General features: G+C 55.7%; 1 protein-coding gene across 3 annotated transcripts; it reads right to left on the bottom strand.

Moving 5' to 3' along the window:
- Nucleotides 1-947: 947 nt before the first annotated feature.
- On the bottom strand, nt 948-10,994 carry MVD (mevalonate diphosphate decarboxylase). Of its 3 annotated transcripts, XM_081273387.1 has the most exons (10): nt 10,294-10,994; nt 6,276-6,346; nt 5,771-5,885; nt 4,916-5,062; nt 3,875-4,074; nt 3,475-3,549; nt 3,136-3,354; nt 2,754-2,869; nt 2,211-2,319; nt 948-1,526 (listed from the first exon to the last, which is right to left on the bottom strand). In XM_081273387.1, the coding sequence occupies exons 1-10, from the start codon at nt 10,361-10,363 to the stop codon at nt 1,446-1,448; spliced, it is 1,203 nt and encodes a 400-aa protein (XP_081129513.1). In that variant the 5' UTR covers nt 10,364-10,994; the 3' UTR covers nt 948-1,445. The 3 variants fall into 3 exon arrangements, 2 of the variants coding, with proteins under 2 accessions (XP_081129513.1, XP_081129514.1); XM_081273388.1 differs by lacking the exon at nt 6,276-6,346; XR_014019578.1 differs by lacking the exon at nt 948-1,526 and having other exon boundaries at nt 2,754-2,970.
- Between the last annotated feature and the right edge of the window lie 9,679 nt (nt 10,995-20,673).

Consider the following 20,673-nt stretch of genomic DNA (forward strand, 5'->3'; position numbering starts at 1 on the left):
CGCTGCGGACTCCCCCGCCCACATATTACCCGGGGACTAGGGGCCCCACCCGACCTGACTGCCCCGGGGATACAGCGCAGCACCTGCCAGTGCGTATCTAGGGCTGCACCATCGAGGACCCCGGACCCCAACGTCGGGGCAGGCTTGGGCTCTGCACGAAGGGCAAGAAGGCAGTGATGCCTCTCCCAGAGGACCCCTGCCTCCTAGATCTCATGGTCAAGGGACACTGGAAGCTCCTGATGACAGCTGGCTGGGACCAGGGTTTGCTCCAGACCCTGGCTGGCCCTCGGACCTCATGGGGTCACAAGGTCACAAGAAGGGACAGCTGTGTAAGACTGGAAAACCCGGGAGGAGGAGCCAGGAGTGCAGTTCCCTCTCCTGGGTCCTCCCCCTGGACACACCCCGCAGCAGGGCAGGGGTGGGGCGCCAGAACTGGCGCAGGCTGGGGGGGGGGGGGCAAGACAGGATGGGAGCTCATGCAGAGGCGGGATCTGCTTGGGGCCCAGCCTCTCAGAGTTGGGGGATCCATGTCTTGCCAGCAGTTGGCTTCTGGCCCCATGCACTGGAGACTGGAGGTCCAGGGACCAGAATGAATTTTTTGGGGGGGAGGCAGGTACCAGGGATTGAGCTCAGGGGCACTAGACCACTGAGACACAACCCAGCCCTATTTTGTATTTTATTTAGAGGCAGGGTCTGAGTTGCTTAGTGCCTCACCTTGCTGTGGCTGGCTTTGAACTCTCAATCCTCCTGTCGAAGCCTCCCAAATTGCTGGGATGACAGGTGCAAATGGAATTTAAGGGACTTGGGAAAGGAGAAGGGAATCCCTGGCTTTGCTTACCCTCTCCTATCCATTCCTAGGAGTGCTGCTCCCTGCTGGGCAGGGGACAGAACCATCAGACCAGGGTCTCCAGAACACTGGCTTAGAGAGCAAGAAAGGGCAAGAGGCAGATGGGCAACACTCGGTTTACTCCTTGGGGACCAGTCACCAGAGGCCCAGCCCAAACACTCCATCCACACCTGTGGCCTGAGTGCATGGTCAGCCTGGGTCTCAGAAGAAGCACTGTCTACCACCAGCACCCTTGAAGCACCTGTCTCCTGAGCCAGGAGCTGCCCCGCACACTCACACCCACAACTGGGAGGGACAGGGCTCCCCAGTGGTCAGCGATCCTCTCAGCAACGGGCTCAGGCCCTAACTCCCATTCTGGCAAAGCCCTGGGTGCTGGCTGGGCATAGTGAGGCACTTGGTAGGATCTTCCTGACTGCCTGGGTAGCCACAGGTGCTCGTGCCCCATCTCCAACAATGACCTGGCCACAGCGTGTTGGCTAGGCCGAGTGCAGAGAAGCCCCACAAGTCCCCACAAATGCACACCAACAGGCGCATGAGCTCCTAGTCCCAGAGTGGCCCCTTGTGCAGGCAGAAGGTGGGGATCCCGTGGCAGAAGTAATCAGGCAGCTGGCTTCGGTAGGCCATCTGGGCCCAGGAGGTGTGCGTGGGGGTCATCTAGGATCTGAGGCCCTGGGCCTACCTGGGGGTAGAAAAATCAGTGTTGTCATAGGTGACAGTACCAGCTCAGAGCCCTACTGCTGCATCTTCAAGGGCTAGAAGTCCTCAACAGGGTGAGTCAGACTCCTTGAGGAATAGGGTCACCAACCCAGATGATGATGCCCACTTCCAACTGATCCAAGCTGAGCTGCCTCTGCCTGCCAAGTGTGCCCTGGCCTGGGCCAGCCAGGACCCAAGTACAGAACACACCTCAGAACTGTGGCAACAGCTGCCCGGAGCAGGTGGCCCCAGAACAGAGAGCTGGGATCGTGGCTCTGGCATGCCTGACCACTGACTCGGGACCAGCTGCTCTGGGAAGGGTCAGCACACTGACCCTGGTGAGTGGGCCCTGGGGGTGGAAGTGCACCACTCATGTCTGGGGCTCCCCAGGAGCTGCCCACTCACAAGCAGCTGCTCTCCTTCCTCCTGTCTTCCCAGGGCCTAGGTCTGACTCTTCCTTCGCCTCCCCAGCCCCACCCATACACTCAGCCCCAAGAGCGCAGGGCATCCCTGAAAGTCCGCTCTGCAAGCAAGGAAAGCCCACCAAGTGCCTCGAAAGGGACAGAGGTGCGGGCCATCTTTGCCATCACTGGCCCTCTGCTTCCTTCCCTTAGCTGGCAGGGGGCACAGCCTGAGCCTGGTGTTCAGGAGACAGAAGAGGCCTCACCTGGGTAGCAATGATGTACTGGACACCACCAGGGCTGGGCTCCATGGCCAGTGCAGCTTTCAGCGTATCAGAGAGAAGAACAGGTGTCACTTGCAGCCCCTTCAGAAACCTGGGCAAAGAGGGCAGGAATGTGTGCACGGCTCCAAGAGTAAAATGTCCAGGATGGAAACGGCGGGCAGGTAGGGCTGTCAGGGCAGGAGGTGGGGCAGGCACTGCAGGTGGGGAATGGGTTTCCTTCAGGGACAGGGAGGAAGTCATGAGGTTGGTCGGACTCCACGCTGGACCCCAGGGGGGCTCAGGCTTTGTGGATCCTTCCCTTTTCTCTCTTCTGGTGCAGGATGGAACCAGGGGCACTTCGTCACAAAGCTACATTCCCCATCCTTCAGTGTCCATGTGTACACATGGCCCACGTGGCCCCAGGCAGGATGTGCCATGGTGCTTGCTGCCCAGCCCAGGCTCAGTGTCATGACCTTCGGTGCCCGTGCCTGGCAGGATGGTCCAGGCACTGTCTCCAAGGAAGGACGGGGAAAGGACCACACTCACTTGTCTCCATTCGTCTCTGGGGGGAAGCTGTGTCTCACGGCAGCCACAAACTCAGCCATGGTGTCCTCCAGGGTGAAGATCACAGCGTTGGGGCCCGCGTCAAACGTGTACGCCACCTGGAGCCCACGGCAGTCAACCTAGTGCTCACACAGGGCCCATCCCTCCCAGACCCTCTATCTGCCAGGGGGATGTGGGTGTCCAGGAGCCGAAGGAGGCCCTTGGGGAACAAGAATGAGAAGTACTGCTGCCTGCCACTCAGGAAGAGGCAGTGGGGCTGTGACCCGAGGGGCCAGGCAACCAGCCAAGTAGCCCACAGCACCCTGGAGCCTCCCGGCTCTGCCTGCAGCAGGGGTCACATCTGAGCCGCCCTGCCGCGCCTCACCTTTGTCTGTCCGTGGCAGGCGTTGAAACGGTGCACCAGCTGTACGATCCGTCTGGAGACGTCATTGAGGTACGAGATCGGGGGGAAAGTGTCCAGGCAGGTGGCGTGGAACTGGTTGCTGTCCTTCATGGTCAGCTCGGCAAAACCCGGGAAGTCCCGGGCCTGGATGCAGGAGATCAATTCCCGCAGGCGCGACGGCACCACCGACTCTGCCCGGAACTGCAAGGTTCAGGCCGTTCTCCAAGGAGGCGCTGGCACTGGGACCACAGCGTGGCTCCAGCACAGGCCCCTGAGCTAGAGGCCTGGTGAGCCACGGGGCTGCCCTCCTGCCCCACTCACCTTGAGCAGGGAACTGGTCTCCACACTGGTCTGCATGCCCACTGTGCTGCCCATCTGCTTCTTCTCCGCGCTCACCTACAGCAGGCGAGCTGAGCTCTGCTGAGCAGGGAGCTGTGCCAAGCCTGCAGACCCCAGCCCCGACACTTGGCCCTCCCACCACGGGCGGGCAGTGGGGGCCATAGTGAGGTGACCTGCGTTCAGGACTGGCCACATCCCCCTCACAGAAGGGCAGCAGCCCGGCCACATGGGGCCACTCCTAACAGCTTGGCCTTGGGTTGGCTCCTTCAGCCCTGCTGACCCAAGAGCCCAGGGAAGCCTGGAAGGAGCCCAGTTCCTGGTCTCAGCCCAACCTGACCGCAGGACCGCAAGCCAGCTGCTGGCCATGCCCTAGGCTACTCACCACAAGGACAAGGATTCTGAGTTGGGGCCAATGTGACTCAGGAGCCACCTGCCGGGCGACACTGTCCTTCCCATCAGCCTGCTCCCCCATCTGCCACTCCACAAAGCCCCCGTACAGGCTCCGGCAGGCGCTGCCAGAGCCACGGCGTGCCACTTCGGAGAGGTCGTCCTCAACCCCATACACCCGGGCCAGGGTATAGGCTGCAGGAGGGGGAGGGCGTCAGAGGGCCGGTACACAGAGCATCCTTATCACTGGGACTTTCTGAGACGCAGGTCCTGCACAGTGGCTCCCAGGGTGAGCACCCACTGGCTCAGGCACTCCCTGGTTACTTGGCACCTCCCAGGCCACACTAGAGGGGTAGTCTCCTGCAGCTACCCAGGGGACCGGAGACCCTGGGGCCTGGAGAAAGCTTCTCCCAGGGTCAGTGACCAAGTTGGGCTCTGGGGATGGGAAAGAGTCTGGAAGGTCCCTGGAGAGAGACCAAGGCAGGAGGCCTGGGCAGCGTGCCCACTAGGGGTGCAGGTGGCAATGGGAGGCAGGATGTGACAGGCTGCTTGCCCAGCCTGGGGTCTCTTGCCCAGTTTCCAGAGGGTGGTCCTGCCTCCAGGCCTGGCTCACCCACAGCCCTAGTCAGAGGAAGCTCAGAAACTCAGCTGGGCCAGTGAGCACCATTCTGGACTCAGAGGCAAGGGTGGTGGCTCGCCACTGTGTGACTGGTGGTGCCACCAGCTGGGGACAGCCTGCCAGAGGTGCCCCAAGCAGAGGGAAGCAGAGCTGAGATACTGGCGGCAAGAGCTGGACTCCTGCTGAACCTGCTGGAGAGCCTGACCCGGCTATGCCCAAAGCCAGGGCAGCCCCTGCAGCCCTCAGTTCCAGGAGGAAGAAGGTCACTCAAGCCAGCCTGAGGTGGTTTTTGTCCCAAACTGCAGAGCCTGAACAGGGCATGTTCAGAGGTGAGTCCTGGACAGCAGAGCCTGGCGCTGGCTCCCCACGCGCTGCAAGAGCACAGAGAACAGAGGGGGCCTTGCTGTGGACACCTACCTAGGCAGGCATAGCCTGCTGCCGAGGAGGCCAGGCCCGCGGCCGTGGGGAAGTTGTTCTCAGAGGCTATGTGCACCTTGTAGCTGAGGCTCAGAGGCAATGAGTCTCCATCGCCTGTGTTTCTCCGCTTCCGAGCCAGGCGGCGAACTGCCGAGAAGGGAAGACAGTGAGTGGTCCTGCCACGGGGCAGACCCACGCTGGCGTCTTGCCTGCCAGGTGGCACCACCAGTCACACAGCGGGTACAGCTGAAGAATGACCTCCACCCCTCAGACAGCGCTCCCCGCTCCGGGAAAGCCTGGGCCCCAGCCAGCTCTCTCCCAGTCATATGAATACCAGAAACAATTACAGGGTTATTGACTGCTGACTGTATCGATTAGTGAGTGTGTATTGACTGAATAGTGAATGCCTGTGATGTAATGTGAACTGCAAAACTTAGACTTTAGTTAGTGATGTCAGCGTCTACCCCCAAGCGTACACCCCAGACCTCACCCAGTTATCAGCGGTAAGCACAACTGAACTAGGACTTAAAATCCCAGACTCCTGGGGGGCGACAGGACGAAGAGGCCTCTGTCACTGTTGTCCCCCCTGCACCAGATTCCTCCAGCCTGGATCAAGTTCCAGTGACCTGGACTTAAGACACGTCACTGGTGAGCGCCTGGGACCCTTGAGTGTAGACTCAGTTAGGACTTAGAATTAGGATGTGTGTCTGAAGTGTGATGAGCATTAATAAAACAGATTTGATTAAATCTGACTGTGCCTCAGACTGAGTCTAGTAACTGCTCATGACACCCAGCCACAGGTCTGACCATGGCAGGAAGGCCAAGGGCACAGAGGACGTGTGGACCCTGGCTTACTCTCTCTCAGGCAGGCCTGGAGGCGTGGCTGCCCCATGTCCTCCTCGTGGCCGTTCAGCCAAATGCGGTCCTCCGTGAAGTCCTTGCTGATGGTGGCCGTGGTGGTGGTTTTTAACTGGGAAGGAAAACAAGGGGCCTCAGGGACAGTTCTGGGCCTCAGGCCCCCAGACATCTTTCTGTGCACAAGGCCTTCCCTACGTGTGACCCTTGTGGCTGCCCACTCATGCAGAGCTGGGCACTGGGAGCCCCACGGGGACCCGGCTCTCGCCCAGCCCTGGTTCGCCACACACTCCCATCTCCACACAAAACGACTGCCCAGAACCTCCTGCACAAGGAGAAGCATCCCAAGGGGACTCCGGGGCTGTCTGCCATGCGGGTGGGAGTGGGCACAGCCCCTGCCAGGGATCCACGCACAGTCATCTCACCCTGGCCTTAGGTAAAAAGCCGCCAACTTTCTGACAGTTCGTGATTACGCATTTGGTATTTGTGGTCAGCACGTTCTCACCTGGTCCTGGTGCAAAGTGACACTCAGCGAGGAATTGATGGGTAGGATCAGCTCCTCATCTCGCTTCCCCCCTGAAACAGACAACCAGAGGCCCGGCCAGGGGGTTCCAGGACTACACTGCACAGTGGCCCCTGCCCGCTCCTACAGCCCCGCTTACCTCAATCCTGCTCTCACTATCCACCTAAGTCTTCCCCTTCCGGCCATGCCACTGACTTCCAGAAGCCCTCCTGGACTGCCCCTCCTCACGGGCTAAGGCCCCCAGCCCACCTCCCTAGTCAGTGACCTGCTGGTCACCTCGGTGTCTGTGAGGCGCTGAGGTGCTCACAGGTGTGCACAGCCTCCCCACCTGCTGTCTGCCCAAACGGAAGAAGCCCAGTTCTGGAAAGCCCCTCGACTTGCCCAAACCCACTGTCACGCCAAGTTGCAGCAGGCAAAGTCAGTCTCCAAAACCAGCAGCAACAGGCTTCCACCAGGAAGCTCACAGCACCCTCTCAACACGTCTTGTTCCACACACCCAGGCGCACAGCTGGCTGTGCGGTCTCTGGAGACAGTACCACTGGTACCTGCCAGGTGAACACCTTCCACAGTTCACAAAGCACTTCTCAGGCAGAGTGAGCAGATCTCCTTGGGGTCCTAAAGGACTGATCTCAGGGCCAGGCAGACTGGTCCCAGGAGATGGAGCGATGTCTGACACCCCTCCTCACTGCATACAATTTATGCCATCCAGCAGACTCTCAAGATGAGGGAAGGCAGACCCCAGGACCTTGGAGCTGGATGTGGCTTGTGGTGTGTTCCTCACCAGCCCTAGCCCCAGCCTCACAGCTGGGAGCCAGAGCTGCCCAGGGGCGCAGACCACCGCGTCTGCTCTTACTAGTCACTAGGGCCAGGAATGCAGCCCACTGAGAGAGCGAACACCACAGAGGCTGCTCGGCCTCAGCACAGTCTGGATGTCCCCCTCTGGGCTGGAATGGGGTGCTCCACCCCCTCTTCCTCAACCCAAAAGGGTAAAGGAGGCTTTCATCTGAACGGGGCACCTGGACTTCACCCCAGGCAGTGAAAGGTCCTCCCCTTGCCCAACTGGGTGTTGCCAGAGGCCAGGTGGACACCAGGATCCCTGCCCCCAGTGACAAGACACACCCCGTCAGTGGAGCCTGGACTTGTGCTTCTACCAGGTGGTGTGGAGTCTCAGTGAGAGGCTCCCAAGTAAGACCAGAGCCTCACACAGTGAGAACGTCCAGCTTGTCAGGCCAAGAAGGAGGGTCCAAGCTGAAGGGAAGCCACCACCAAAAGTGCCAGCTCCATGGATCAGGGTTATCTGGCCAAGGCTGGAAAGCAGCCATGGTTAATAAAGTGCTTCAATAAGCAACTACAAACCCACTTGAAATAAATAAGAGGGGCTGGGGGTTAGCTCACTTGGTGGAGTGCTTGCCTTCATGCCCAAGGCCCTGGGTTCAATCCCCAGCACCACCTCAGCAAAAGAAGGAAGGAAGGAAGGAAGGAAGGAAGGAAGGAAGGAAGGAAGGAAGGAAGGAAGGAAAGAAGCAAGCAAGCAAGCCTGCCTCTGCAAAAAAACAACAAATAAATAAAAGATCAAGCTGGCCACACTACACACACCTGTAATCTTGGCGACTTGGGAGGCTGAAGGAGAGGACTGAAATTCCAGATCAGCCTGGGCAACTTAGCAAGACCATACTTCAAATTCAAAACAAGAAGCTACATCTGGATTATAGCTCAGTGGTAAAGTGCCCCTGGTTGAATCCCCAGGACGAACCAGATCAAGAATCAAGTGGAAATGTTAGAGCTCAAAAGGACAATAACTGACATAGAAAGCTCAGTGGACAGACTTGATGGAAGGACAGAGAAAAGATTCCGTGAACCAAAGACTGAGTAATATTTCAAAATCAACCACAGTAATAACCTACCACAGTAACACTCCAATGAAGAAAACCCATGCAATATTATCAATATGCACAGAAAAGGCATTTGACAAAATTCAACAGCCATTCATGACAAAAAAAAAAAAAAAAAAAAAAAGAAAAAGAAAAAAAACTCTCAGAAAAATAGGAATAAAGGGGAACTTCATCAATCTATAAAGAATACCTACAAAAGAGGCTGGAGTTGGGGCACAGTAGTGGCACAGTTGTGGCACAGTAGTGGCACAGTTGTGGCACTTGCCTAGCACATGCAAGGCCCTGTGTTTGATCCTCAGCGCCACAGAAAAATAAATAAATAAAAGTATTGTGTCTAACTACAGCTATAAAATAGATATTTAAAAAGGAATAAAAAGAACACCTACAGAATGCCTGCAGCCTGCACACTTAGAGTAGCAGACAGAACTCCATCAGGAACAAGGCAGGAAGGTTCCCATCCCCACTCTTGCTCTCTTCTTTGACAGAAGGAGAGGGAAGGAAAGATGAGCAGGCAGACTGAAAGAAAGATACCAAATAAAATCACCCTTCCTTGTAGATGGCATATTTGTCTCATAAAAAAACCTTGGGGAATCCTAAAAAAAAAAAAAAAAAAAAAAAAAGCTAATAAATGAATTCACTAAGGTTGAAGGATTCACGCTAAGTACACAAAAAATGTACTGTTTTCTATATGCTAGTAATGACCAGTGGGATGACAATTAAAAATACAACAGCATTTGCCATCAGATGGGGACACTATGTAAGTTTAAATTAAATCGCAGACACTTGTATGCTGTAAATTACACAATACCGATGGAAGAAATCAAAGCTCTAAATAAATTACATACCATGTTCTTAGATAGGAACACTCAACATAGTAAAAGTGCTGATTCTTCCCAAATTGTTATGTAGGTTTAACCCAGCACAGATAGAACATATCAAAATCCAAGCAAGAATTTCTATAGAAAGATCATTCTAAAATTTATATGGAAATGCAAAGGAACTAGTAGGTAACCAATTTAAAACAAAGCAGAAGCAATTTGAGGACTTACTACATGGTTACAGTAATCCAGGCAGTTGACAGTGGTGGAAACAGAAACAAAACAGAAATCCCAGAAATAGACCCACAAATATGACCTACTGAATTTTTTTTTTTTTTAATAAAAGTGCAAAAACAGCCAGGTGTGGCATTGCACATCTGCAATCCCAGCAACTTGGGAGACTGAGGCAGGAGGATTGAAAATTCAAAGCCAGCCTCAGCAAATCAGTGGAACTCTAAGCAACTTAGTGAAACCCTGTTTTAAAATAAAAACGTAAAATAAAATAAAGAGGGCTCAATAGTAAAGCACCCCTGGGTTTGATCCCCAGCACAAAAACACTAAATAGTGAAAGAGCAAACAATTCAACTGGAACTCGGATGAGAGACTCCAAAAGACAGAGGCCAAAGAGGATACACACAGGTGCAAATCTGCACACGGAAAGATGGTCAGCATCAGTGGCCATCAGGGATATGTGAATTAAAACCACAATGAGCTTCTACCACCAGGCTCTCAGGACGTGGCTGGGGAAGTGGGAAGGGATGAGGCTGCTCCTACTGAAGGTGCGTCCACAACCACATCAATCCAGAACTTCCACTAGAAGTGGCCGTCTGCACCATCAGCATTGCCATCAGCACGGCCACCTCCCTCCCCAGCCTGCGACCCCTAGCACTGACCCAGACCCCCGTACCCCAAGAACTCGAACCCATGACCCCATCCCTGGGTCCTGACACCCCCAATTCCCAGCTCCGCGACCTCGATTTTGGCTCTGGGACTCCAAGTACTGACCTGTGTCCCCCAACCCGATCCTAAGACCCCATCCCAGGCCGCTCCACCTCTACTCCCTGCCTCGCGATCCCCATCCTCCACCCTCCACCCCTCGGCCCCAGCACCGGGTTCCCAGTCCGAACCCCATCCCCGGCTACCCCACCCCCGGTCCCTGCCCCTCGAGCCCCGTCCCCGGCCGCTCCAACCCCGGTCCCTGCCCCTCGACCCCAGCCTCTCCAGCCTCATCGCAACCCCGGGTCGCGCCCCCCGACCACCGTCCCCGTGACCCCGGCCCGCGACACTCACAGTACTTGATGACCGCGATGTTGACAGGCGCGGTACAGGTGACAGTCGCCAGCAGCTTCTCGGAGGCCATGGCCAAGTGACCCGCAGAAACCCGCGCACAGCCGCCAACTGTGGGGACCTCGCCGCCGGCCCCGCCGCCTCACGCGCCGCCACGCTAGGGGCCCAGGCGGTCCGGCGGCTCGCGCGCCGTCCAATCAGAGAGCGGCCGAGCCCACGCTCCACCCGTCAGCCCATGGGCGGGACCGGACGACAGGCCGCCGGCACCGAGCCCGCCCCCGCTCCCCCGCAGCTCGCCCCGCGCCTGCGCGGGGCGGGGTTCTGGTAGGCGCGCCGGGCGGCCTTCCGGGGTATCGGGTTCCACGCGCGGGCGGGACCCTTCGGAGTGGGCGGGCTCGCGAGGGCCTGGGGCCCCGAGCCCGGGGTCGGACCTGAATCCCGAGATCTTCCTGGAGCCCGCAGACCTCGGTCCTCCCAGCGTCCCGCCGCTGCTGCGCCGGCGTCCTGGGGTCGCTTTTGCCCCCACCCAGGGTCCCCGGCGCCCAAGTCCAGGGGCAGCCTGTGCCCCGCGTCCTGCGGCTCCAGCGTTCCGGTTCCTGCAGTGCCCGCCAGCCGCGCTCCTGGCCAGCCACTGCGCCTGGCGTGTCGCGGGCTGCCGACGGGTGAATTGCCTGCGAGATAACGCATTTTCAAACGCCCTCGCCCCATTTAAGCTTCACATAGAAAGCATTCCGTTTTCCGCCATTGAAAGTATTGACCTATAGACATGTATACGTGTGTGGGTGCTGCTGCTGCTGCTGCTGCTGCTGCTGCTGCTGCTGCTGCTGCTGCTGCTGGGGATGGAACCCAGGGCCTTCCTTGTGCATGCGAGGCAAGCACTCTGCCAACTGAGCTATATCCCCAGCCCCAAACATACATACAGACAATTTTTGTTGTAGGAAAATATGTGTAACAAAAATTTACCATTGTAATTCTTTTTTTTAAGCGTACAGCTGCGTGGATTAAGCATATTTACATTGTGTAACCATTACCACTATCTGTTTCCAGAACTTTCTCATCATCCCAGAAACGGTTCCCAATGGACACCTAACTTCCAATTTCCCCTATTTTAAGCTTCAAAAGGGTTTAGAGGGCTGGGATTGTGGCTCAGCGGTAAAGCGCTCTCCTAGCACGGGCAGGACCCCAGTTCGATCCTCAGCACCACATAAAAAAAAAAAATTAATAAAGGCATTGTGTTGTGTCCAACTACATCAAAAAAATAAATATTTCTTTTTAAAAAAGGGCTTAGATTTCAGAAAATATGAAAGTATACAGTAAGAAGTCTGCTGCTCGGCCCCAGCCATCCAATTCTGGCCCCAGAGGTATCATGTTGTCAACTCTTTGCAATCTTTCTTTGACGTTTTTATGCACAATATAAGCAAATAGTCCCCTCTACCCTCCCCATCTTTCCTTTTCCACTTAAATGTCTCTTGGAGATCATCCCAAATCAGTACCAAACATTTGTTGTCTAGCATTACATAATTTATTTAAGTCATCCTCTGTTGATGAGCAATTGAGTTGTTACCAATTTTTTAATACTGTAAACAATGCTTTCCCACACATTTTGTGACAGTGCATTTTTTAAAAAATTATTTTTAGTTGTAGTTGGACAAAATACCTTCGTTTTATTTATTTATTTTTATGAGGTACTGAGATTCAGATCCAGGGCCTTCCATGTGCTGGGGGAGCACTCTACCGCTTAGCCACACCCCCAGCCCTTGTGACAGTGTGATAGTGCATTTCTTTTTTTTTAAAATATATTTTTAGTTGTTGATATATCGACATTTATTTTATTTATTAATATATGATGCTGAGAATCAAACCCAGTGCCTCACACACGCCAGGCAAGTGCACTACTGCTGAGCCCCAGGCCCAGCCCCAGCCTTGTGACGGTGCATTTCTGTAGGAGAAATTCCTGAAGTGGAGGTGCCAGGCCAAGCAGTATATGCCTGGGGTAATTTTGATAGCTGCTGGCAAACTGCCCTCTCCAGAAACCAATTCCATTGTTCAGCTTTTTCTACCAAAGTAGAAGAGCTTGAACATGCCTCTGCTGACAGGTGCCCATTGTTAACAGGTGCCCATTGTTAGTCTGAGAGCCCCAGGATTGCATCTTGTCCTTGCTTAAATTTGCATTTCAGATGACTCTTGATTTTAATTTCTCTTGCAATCAACTTTCTATTTCCTGAAAAGCCACTAAGATATCTTAGCCTCAACAACTTAGCAAGGCCCTAAGCAACTTAGTGAGGCACTGTCTCAAAATGTAAAAAAAGCTGGGGTGTGGCTCAGTGGTAAAGTACCCTGGGTTCAATCCCCAGGACCAAAAAAAAGAAAAAAGTTGTTACTGAGTTGCTCAGACAACTCGGGAGCCTGGGAAGGGTGGAGCCAGAAGCCCCATGGACCTCAGTGATCTGTACTCTGGCCTGAGAGTGAAGAGAAAGATGTGTACGAAGCATCTGTTTTTTCCAGACAGGGCTAGGTCCTTATCTGTGTTCCTGGGTACCTTATCGATGTCATTTTTTTTTTTAAAGAGAGAGTGAGAGAGAGAGACAGAGAGAGAGAATTTTTTTAATATTTATTTTTTAGTTTTCAGCGGGCACAACATCTTTGTTTGTATGTGGTGCTGAGGATCGAACCCGGGCCGCATGCATGCCAGGCGAGCACACTACCACTTGAGCCACATCCCCAGCCCCCCGCTGTCATTTTTAAGGATCACAGTATTACATATTCATGATTTAAAGCCGATTGACAGACCCCTGCCACACCTACCCACTTCCAAGTTCTAGCTACTCAAAGGCAGCCACTTTTAAGTGTATTTTCCTCCATGTTTCTTCTGTGTAACCTAGTGTGGGGAGCACATGATTGCCACAGGTTAAGCATCCTAATCTGGGAATGTGAAATTCAAAATTCTCCAAACTGAAAGCTTTTAACACTGATGTTGAGTTCACATGTGGAGTTAGTGGAGTTATGATCACAGTTAAGACACAGGCACACGTGACATCCGGGCTCTGTGTGTAAGGTACACACAGAGTGAACGTGTGTGGGTGGACTTGGTCCCCTTCCCAACAATATCTCATTTTGTATATGCAAATACTCCAAAATCTGGAATCCAGAAACCTTCTTACTCCAGCACTTTGGATAAGAGACTTCAGCTGAGCTAAGTAAATGAGGACTTCTCTTCTGTTTCCCAGTCACACACCATCCTCCTCCCGCCTGTGATTATGTCTACCATGTTCGCAGTAGGGTGGTGTGGGCACGTGCCTGGCAGTGTGTGAACAGGCACAGGCTGCCTTCCTCGGTGGAGAAACGCTCCGTGAACCTCCAGCAGGAGGCAGGACACAGCCCCTGCAAGCCTTCCACCTAGGTGCACTCGTGGGGCAGGAGTGCATGACTAGGTCATGGGCGTATGTGAATGTCCAGAATGAGTTCAAAGGGTCCCTCTTACATGACTATTTTTAGTTTGCTGTCCAAGTGGCTTGTGGGGTCACAGTGGAGGAGATAACAGAGAACAGGAGATTTGAAATACCCTAACAGTCTTCTGATTTGTTTGATTATAAAGAGTTTCAAAGCAGAAGGTGGTAGGTCCAGGGGAAGCGGAAAAGCAGTTAGAAATTCTGTGCTACCTACCAATAACAGAGAGAGGGCACTCTCCCTGCTGCAGGCATGAGCTCTCCCATTCTGCCCCGATTTCACCTGGTCGGCAGCCATGTTCCAGTCTCAGATTGCCCTGTGCCCACGAGGCCCTGGAGACGCTGTTAAGGTGTACCTCAGGCTCAGAGGTTGGAGATGGGCCTGGGACTCTGTTTCCAGCTGTACCTAGGACTGCTGGTGCAGTGGTGGCCTCACCTTGAGTGGCAGAGGCAGATGACGGGAGGCCCACGGCCCTGGAGTCAGGCCAGGCTGTTGCCCGGTGTATAAGGTGGGAGTCGTGCTGCCTACAGAGGTGCTGGAAATGCTGACAGGTGCGAGCCAGCTGCTGGCACAGGGCTTGGTACCGAAGCCCTGAATAAAAGGTTGGGCCTTCCGTGTGGTGTGAGAGACGGGAATGTGCTGCCCAGGGCAGAAGTGGAGACGTGGGTGTCCTGGAATGTCATTGTCAGGCGCTGTGTGAGGTGGGCACAGAGGCTAAGGGTCACTTCCCAGGCTACAGACCCCCGGGACCCACCTTATTTCCCCTGAGCCAGGAAAATAGGAAGGTAGCTTTCTATCCCTTCAGTAAACACTCTGAAGTGTCTGTCGTGTGTGTGTGTGGGGGCATGGCTAAGCGTAGGGACACACACACCAAACACAGCACCCAGGTCCTTGGAGAAGGTAAATGAGAAGAGAGGTCATTCTAGCTCCGTGCTGCAGGCTGGGGAGTGATGGGGCCCCCAGGGAGGACTAACCAGGACTGAGTACCTGCTGGGCCCTCGGGACTTGGCCTCGACAGGCCAGCAGAGGGGACCAGAGTGCAGCCTGGACACTGACCTCTCCCAGCCCCAGCATCAGGGACTGCAGCCCCAGAAGGTGACCTGAAAGGAAGGTGTGGATCTGTGCGTGGGTTTTCCTGTGTCCACTTCACTTCAGCCCAATGCGTCCAGGTGTCCTCAGAGGCAAATGTCTGCACAGCAGTCAGCAAAGTGAAAGCCCTCAGCCAGGCCCCTGGAGGGCAGCCCAAGCCTTCCCTTCACAGGGACCAGCAGCAGCCCTTGCAGTAACAGTACAGCACGTTTCTGAGGTCAGAAGCAGACACGTTCATGAGGGTTGACATGGGCAAGGGCCTCAGGCAGGAGGGGCAGCCTGCCCAGGAGAGAGCACCCAGGCCTTGAGTGCTGCGGAGCCTTCCCTCCCTGCAGGTCGTGTCCCAGGCTTGGTCCACTCCTCGTCCACTTTCCCCCAAGGCTCTGCCAGCGCCTTGGCACTGGCTACTTGTCCCTGAAAGCTCAGGACTCTGCCAGGGGATCTCTGAGAGCCCCGCACGCCACGCCACTCAACTCTGACTGATGAACCACGGCTGGCCCTGGAACAGGGTGGGCCTTTCTGAGAAGAGCCGGCAAGCAAATACCACCACTCGGTGGGTGGCACAGTGGGTTGCGACTACTCTCCCTGCCCAGGGTATCGCAAGCAGCCACGCGCCTTGTGACTTTAGAGATGCTGAAATGTGGATCCTGTGTCATCTTTAGGTCTTGCAAAATGTGCTTCTTTTAATTTTTGTAATTTTTCATTGTGGTGCAATATGTGTGCTGTGACACTTGCCCCGTTGACCACGTAAACACAAGACCAGAGACAGAGCCCGGCAGCCGCCCTCACCACCACCTCCCAGCACCACCAGCCACTCTGCCTGTCTCTCCAGATGGGCCCTCTGCAGACTTCATGTAGGGGACTCCTGGGGACTGGCACGGTGTTCTCAGGCCCAGTATGTGGTGACACGAGGTTCCCACACTGCGTGACATCCCTGCAACGGCCCTCATTTCCCCTGGGCCTCCATCAAACAGTGGACAGGGGCCATTTCCACATTTCGGCCACAGTGGACAGCACTGCCCTGTCTTTCAGTCCTGTGGCACAACATTCTTGGTTCTTAGCTTCATGAAGACAGGTAGTGACTGGTTTGGCCCACAGGCCCTGTGGTTGGATGACCCCAGACTCCATCCCAGCTGGTCAGTCTGCTTGGCCTTTTTCCCTGTTCTGGGTCACCCCAGGGGCCACTGCAGTGGTCTGATCCTTCCCAGCTGGAGACCATGGACACAGGGTGCAGTGGGCCTCAGATGAGGGTGGGGGGAGATAGTAGAGAGGACGGGACCCCACTGGGTCCTAGCATCTGCTGGGATCCCGGGCTGCTTGTCCTGGCTGAAGCCCATCCATTGACTGGGATAGGACAGCCCCTGTTAGGTCTCTGTCGTCCCCATAGCCAGTGTTTCCTGTCAAGGGTTTTCTGTTGATTAAGGGTACTGGTTGCAGAGTCCTTTGAAGCACTACAGACCATCTAGGGCTGGGGCCCTAGGTTGCTTGAGGCCCTGGGTTCAGTCCCCATATGACAAAGTGACAGCAATGATAATAAAATCAAGCAAGCCCCTGCACCTTGGCAGCATCCCCAGGCCTCCCTCTGCACCACCTCCCCAGGATCTGCTCGCAGGCGGGCTTCCTGTCCACGGTGGCCTAGAGCAGTGCCACCTGAGTCCGCCCGAGTCCTCCTGAGACGGGTTACTCTCACGCACAGCTGTTTCTGAGATTCTTTGCTGTCTTCATTGGATGACGTCAACACCCTGGATATCTGGGGCAAAAGGAAAAGGAGCAAGCCCTGAACTGGGCCCAGCGTCTTCAGCAGTGAAGTTCCTGCCGGCATCCTGAGAAAGGCAGCGGCGAGAGGGCAGGGGTTAGGAGCAGAAAAGAAAAATAAGTTCTAACAAGTGTGTGCTGCGGAGGTGGTGAGTCGGAGCTGTGCGTGAGGATGGAGGTAGAGCTGCCCCTCGTGCTTCTCAGCTCTCGCAGAGGTCCTTCCCATCCTCTCCTTTCCAGGGGAAAGTTCATGTTGTCTTCGCAAAGCCTCAACGCAGGTCTGCTGAAGCCTGCTGCAGTGTCCGCACGCCTCCTGGTTGGTTTTCAGACCATTATGGAACCCCCCCCCCCCATGTGAGTCCTTGTTCTGCTGCTATAACAAAATGCCTTATGAAGAAAGAACTTATTTAGCTGTCCATGCCAGAGAGTCAGTGCCAGAGGGCCCTGCTGAGGGCCTGTGGCAGATGGCCTCACAATGGCAGGGGTCCAAGGTTCTTCTTTTTATATTGCTAAATTGCTGAAGCTGGTCTCAAACTTGTAATCCCCTGCCTCATCCTCCTGGGTAGCTGGGGTTACAGGTGTATGCCAATGCACATGTGTAGATCCTTCTAATTTAAACCAGAAAGACCAAGACCATGAAGCAGAGGTGTGTGTAGGGGGTGCATGCACAGAGCATTCATTGAGCACCCACTGTGTACCAGGTGCTGACCTAGACTAGTTTCTCCAGTGCTAAGGGTCCACACTGGGCCCGCAATGCCAGGGTGAGCACAAGACCTGCCTCGGGTCTCCTTTCCAAGTTGGCTTCGGGGTTCATTAGCTTTCAGCCTCTGCTCTGGGCCTTCCTCCTCTCTCCCCCTTCCTGGGCCTTTTCTCATTCTAAGCCGTGTCAGTCACCCGAGATCCTGGAGGTCTCCTCCTGCTCCTGCTCCCCTGGGACTCCTTTCACTCCTTCCCACTCTGCGTTCCATTTTTCCCTTCTTTTTGGCACCAGGGATTGAACCCAGGGCTGCTTGATCACTGAGCCACACCCCCCAGCCCTTACTATTTTTCATTTTGAGACAGGACCTTGCTAAATCGCCCAGGCTGGCCTTGAACTTGTGATTCTCCTGCCTCAGCCTCCAGAGCTGCTGGGATCACAGGCGAGCTCCATCTTGCCCAGCCTCTCCCACTGCTCGCTGACAATCGTATCTCCTCCCATTTAACCAGGGAGGCAGAAGAGACCCGGATTGTCACATGGGAATTCCAGAGCTCCAGAATACTTACCCGGATCTGTCAACTCCCTTCCTGCAGGTCCTCCTGGCCACCTCACCCCCGGCTGGCCCCAATCTAAAGAGCAGTATTTACTCTCCTGGTCCAATCCCCGAATTCCTACTTCAGCGTAAAAGGAAATCTCAGAATTTCTTATTGAGCAGCTGTACAGCTTAGGGAGGGAAATGAAAGGCTGATGCCACATGGCCCGGGTTCAAATCCCAGCCAGCAGCGTGCTCGCTGTGTGACTTTGGACAAAGTATTCTTAACCTCTCTGTGCAGTAGTTTCTGCAACTACAGAGACAAGAAGGGAGAGGCCAGAGGAGCTGGGTGTCAGGGAGGCCCAGGGGGGCCTGCTGCCTGACAACAGGGGACACTCCTGTCCCTCATGCCCACTGACCCCCAGAACTCCCTGGCGGGAAGGAGGGACTTCCTGCAGCCAGGACTCAGTGGTCAAGAAACGGGTGCAGAGAGGCCCAGGCTCTGATGGAAGGGCCTTTCCCTGGCACGCCTACTTGGCCTTCTGTTGAATTCCAACACAGTTACCTCTGCTCTTCCTCTATGCACAGAGAGACTTGGGTAGTGGAGGACTGGCCACAGTGGGGCGCAGTGGCCACACCTGTAATCCCAGGGGCTCAGGAGGCTGAGGCAGGGGGATGGCAAGATCAAAGCCAGCCTCAGCAACTTAGCAAGGCTCTAAGCATCTCAGCGAGACCCTGTCTCTAAATAAAATATAAAAAGGGCTGGGGAGGTGGCTCAGTAGTAAGTACTACCCCCTCCAAAAATAAAGGGAACTCAGCCACCAAGACGGGCTCGGGCTGGGAGACCCGAGTGCCGGTCAGGGTGGCCTCTCAGCTGCCCCAGCCGGGTGGCGAGCTGCTCTCCGACTGTCGTGTGATCCAAAGCCAGTGTGGCCTGGAAACTTGTGTTCCCCGCAGCTCTGCCAGAGAGCTATACTTAGCCCCCAGTGGAGGCCAGGGCTGGGCTCTCCCAATATAGACAGTCACCAGGGGGCTATTTCCCAGCATGGAGAGCACCCCCTGGAATATTTCTTGGCCAAAATGATATTTATAGAACCCCCTGGGCTTGTGGAAAGGAAGGAGTGATCTTAGTGCCTCTTGGGCTTTGGGGAGAGGCTCCTTTCCACAGGGAGGGCAGGGACAGGGCCCCCAGAGACCGTTGTCCCCACACACTGTCCCCTTGCTCTTGGTGTGCCCTGACCAGGAGCCCGCTCTCCTGCTCCTGCCTGCAGGCACCTGGCACAGAGGCCTGGGCCCTCCTGCTGGCAGAACGGCTCAGCCCCATTTCCTCTAGAGTCCCAGGAGCTCTGGCCTCTGTGCCAGCCCAGGCAGTGGCCCAATCCCACTCCCGCCTTGGACAGAGGTCCACGAAGCCTTGGCAGTGGGCCTAAGGCCCTGGGAAAGAGGGGAGCCGTGGGCAGGGACTGGGTGGGGAAAGGAGCAGGCGTGGCGCCCAGAGCCCCCAGGGAGAGCCCACAGCCTCACCCAGCGCCAGTGCGAGGTGGGGAGGTGCCCCTCTGGTTGGCACTTAGCAGGTGCTGGAGAGGGCTCGGGAAACCGGAACCTCAACAGTGCCCCAGGTGGGTGTGCTGGTTTTGCTAGGCAAGATGAGGAAGGGCCAAGGACCTAGCTGGACAGGCACAGGTGTCCTCAGGGGCCTGGCCGCTGCTGTGGCCTAACTGCTGGGTGAAAAGTCATTCACTCCCATCAGTTCCCTGGCAGGTGCCCATGCTCTTCTACCCCTCTGCCAACCCGCCCTGCGATACCCCTGCCCTGCGCCAGCCCAGATATAACTGTGAGAGCATTTTCCATGGGTGGGTACTGAGGGGAAAACATTCTGCTTTATTTTAGGCCTGTGAAATTCCCTTCCTTCATACCCAACAGGTGCAACTGCCTCATTTAGACGTGGGGCCCCCAAAATAGAACACAATCTACGCTATAGCTCCCTTTAGGCATCTGGACGCTATTTTAAAAGCACCTTCCTGCAAGCCGTCCAGGCCGGTTGGTGGGAGCTCCTGCCGGGGCAGGCTGGGGCCTCTGCCCAAGGTTGGCTTCGCAGAGGGGGGCCAGGGGCAGGTTCCCGTTCTCATTGGCATCCAGGGCCCAGGTGCCCGTCCTCCCTCCCTCTGCCCTGACTGGGGAGTAAAGGGGAGGTAGGGGAGGAAGGTGACTCTTTCCCAACCTTGGAAATGTTTCCAGTAAGTCCCACCCGTTGGAATTGACCTCCCCCTTAGGCCCTTTCTAGACTGAGAAGAAATCAGGGCGTCGGATTCTCCCCACTCCTCAGATCTCGTCAGAACCCGGTGGTCTTCGCAGACCCCCACGTGCTCATCAGTCTTTGGGCTGAATGGTGACCCCCAAAATCCACACGCTGAAGTCCCACCGTCAGTACCAGAACCCCAGAACCGGCCTCTATGGGTCTGTGCAGATGTGACTGGCTGAGACCAGGTGGGGCTGGAGCAGGGTGGGGCCCAAGTCCGGGGACTGGGGATCTTACCAAGACAGAGGCCATGTGAGGGCCAGGCAGGGACCAGTGCTGTTGCTACCAGCCAGGGGCAGTCGGACAGCCAGCCCCTCCTGAAGCTACGAGAGACCTGGAGCCAGTCCTCCCACAGACAGAGGGCACCTTGTGGGGGACTTCTGGCCTCCAGAGCTGGGAGGGAGTCCATTTTCCACTTGGCAGCCCCAGCCGAATGGTGCATCCCCCCATTCAGCACCTCTGCACTGCGGCTGGGAGCCCTGGCCCAGGGCTGGGGACGAGCCGGCTGTCCAAGAAGCCTGCTCCCTGACCCTGGCATGGGCTGGTGCAGGCTGTGACTCTTGC

The sequence above is a fragment of the Spermophilus citellus genome, assembly GCF_964194105.1.
Source record: "Spermophilus citellus genome assembly, chromosome: 18".
NCBI classification, from domain to species: Eukaryota; Metazoa; Chordata; class Mammalia; order Rodentia; family Sciuridae; genus Spermophilus; species Spermophilus citellus.

Coding starts and splice junctions, on each gene's coding strand:
- MVD (XM_081273387.1), bottom strand. CDS start 10,363: ATGGCCTCCGAGAAGCTGCTGGCGACTGTCACCTGTACCGCGCCTGTC. Junction 6,347..10,293: donor CATCGCGGTCATCAAGTACT/GTGAGTGTCGCG, acceptor TGTCTGTTTCAG/GGGGGAAGCGAGATGAGGAG. Junction 2,870..3,135: donor CCTGCCACGGACAGACAAAG/GTGAGGCGCGGC, acceptor CGTGGGCTCCAG/GTGGCGTACACGTTTGACGC.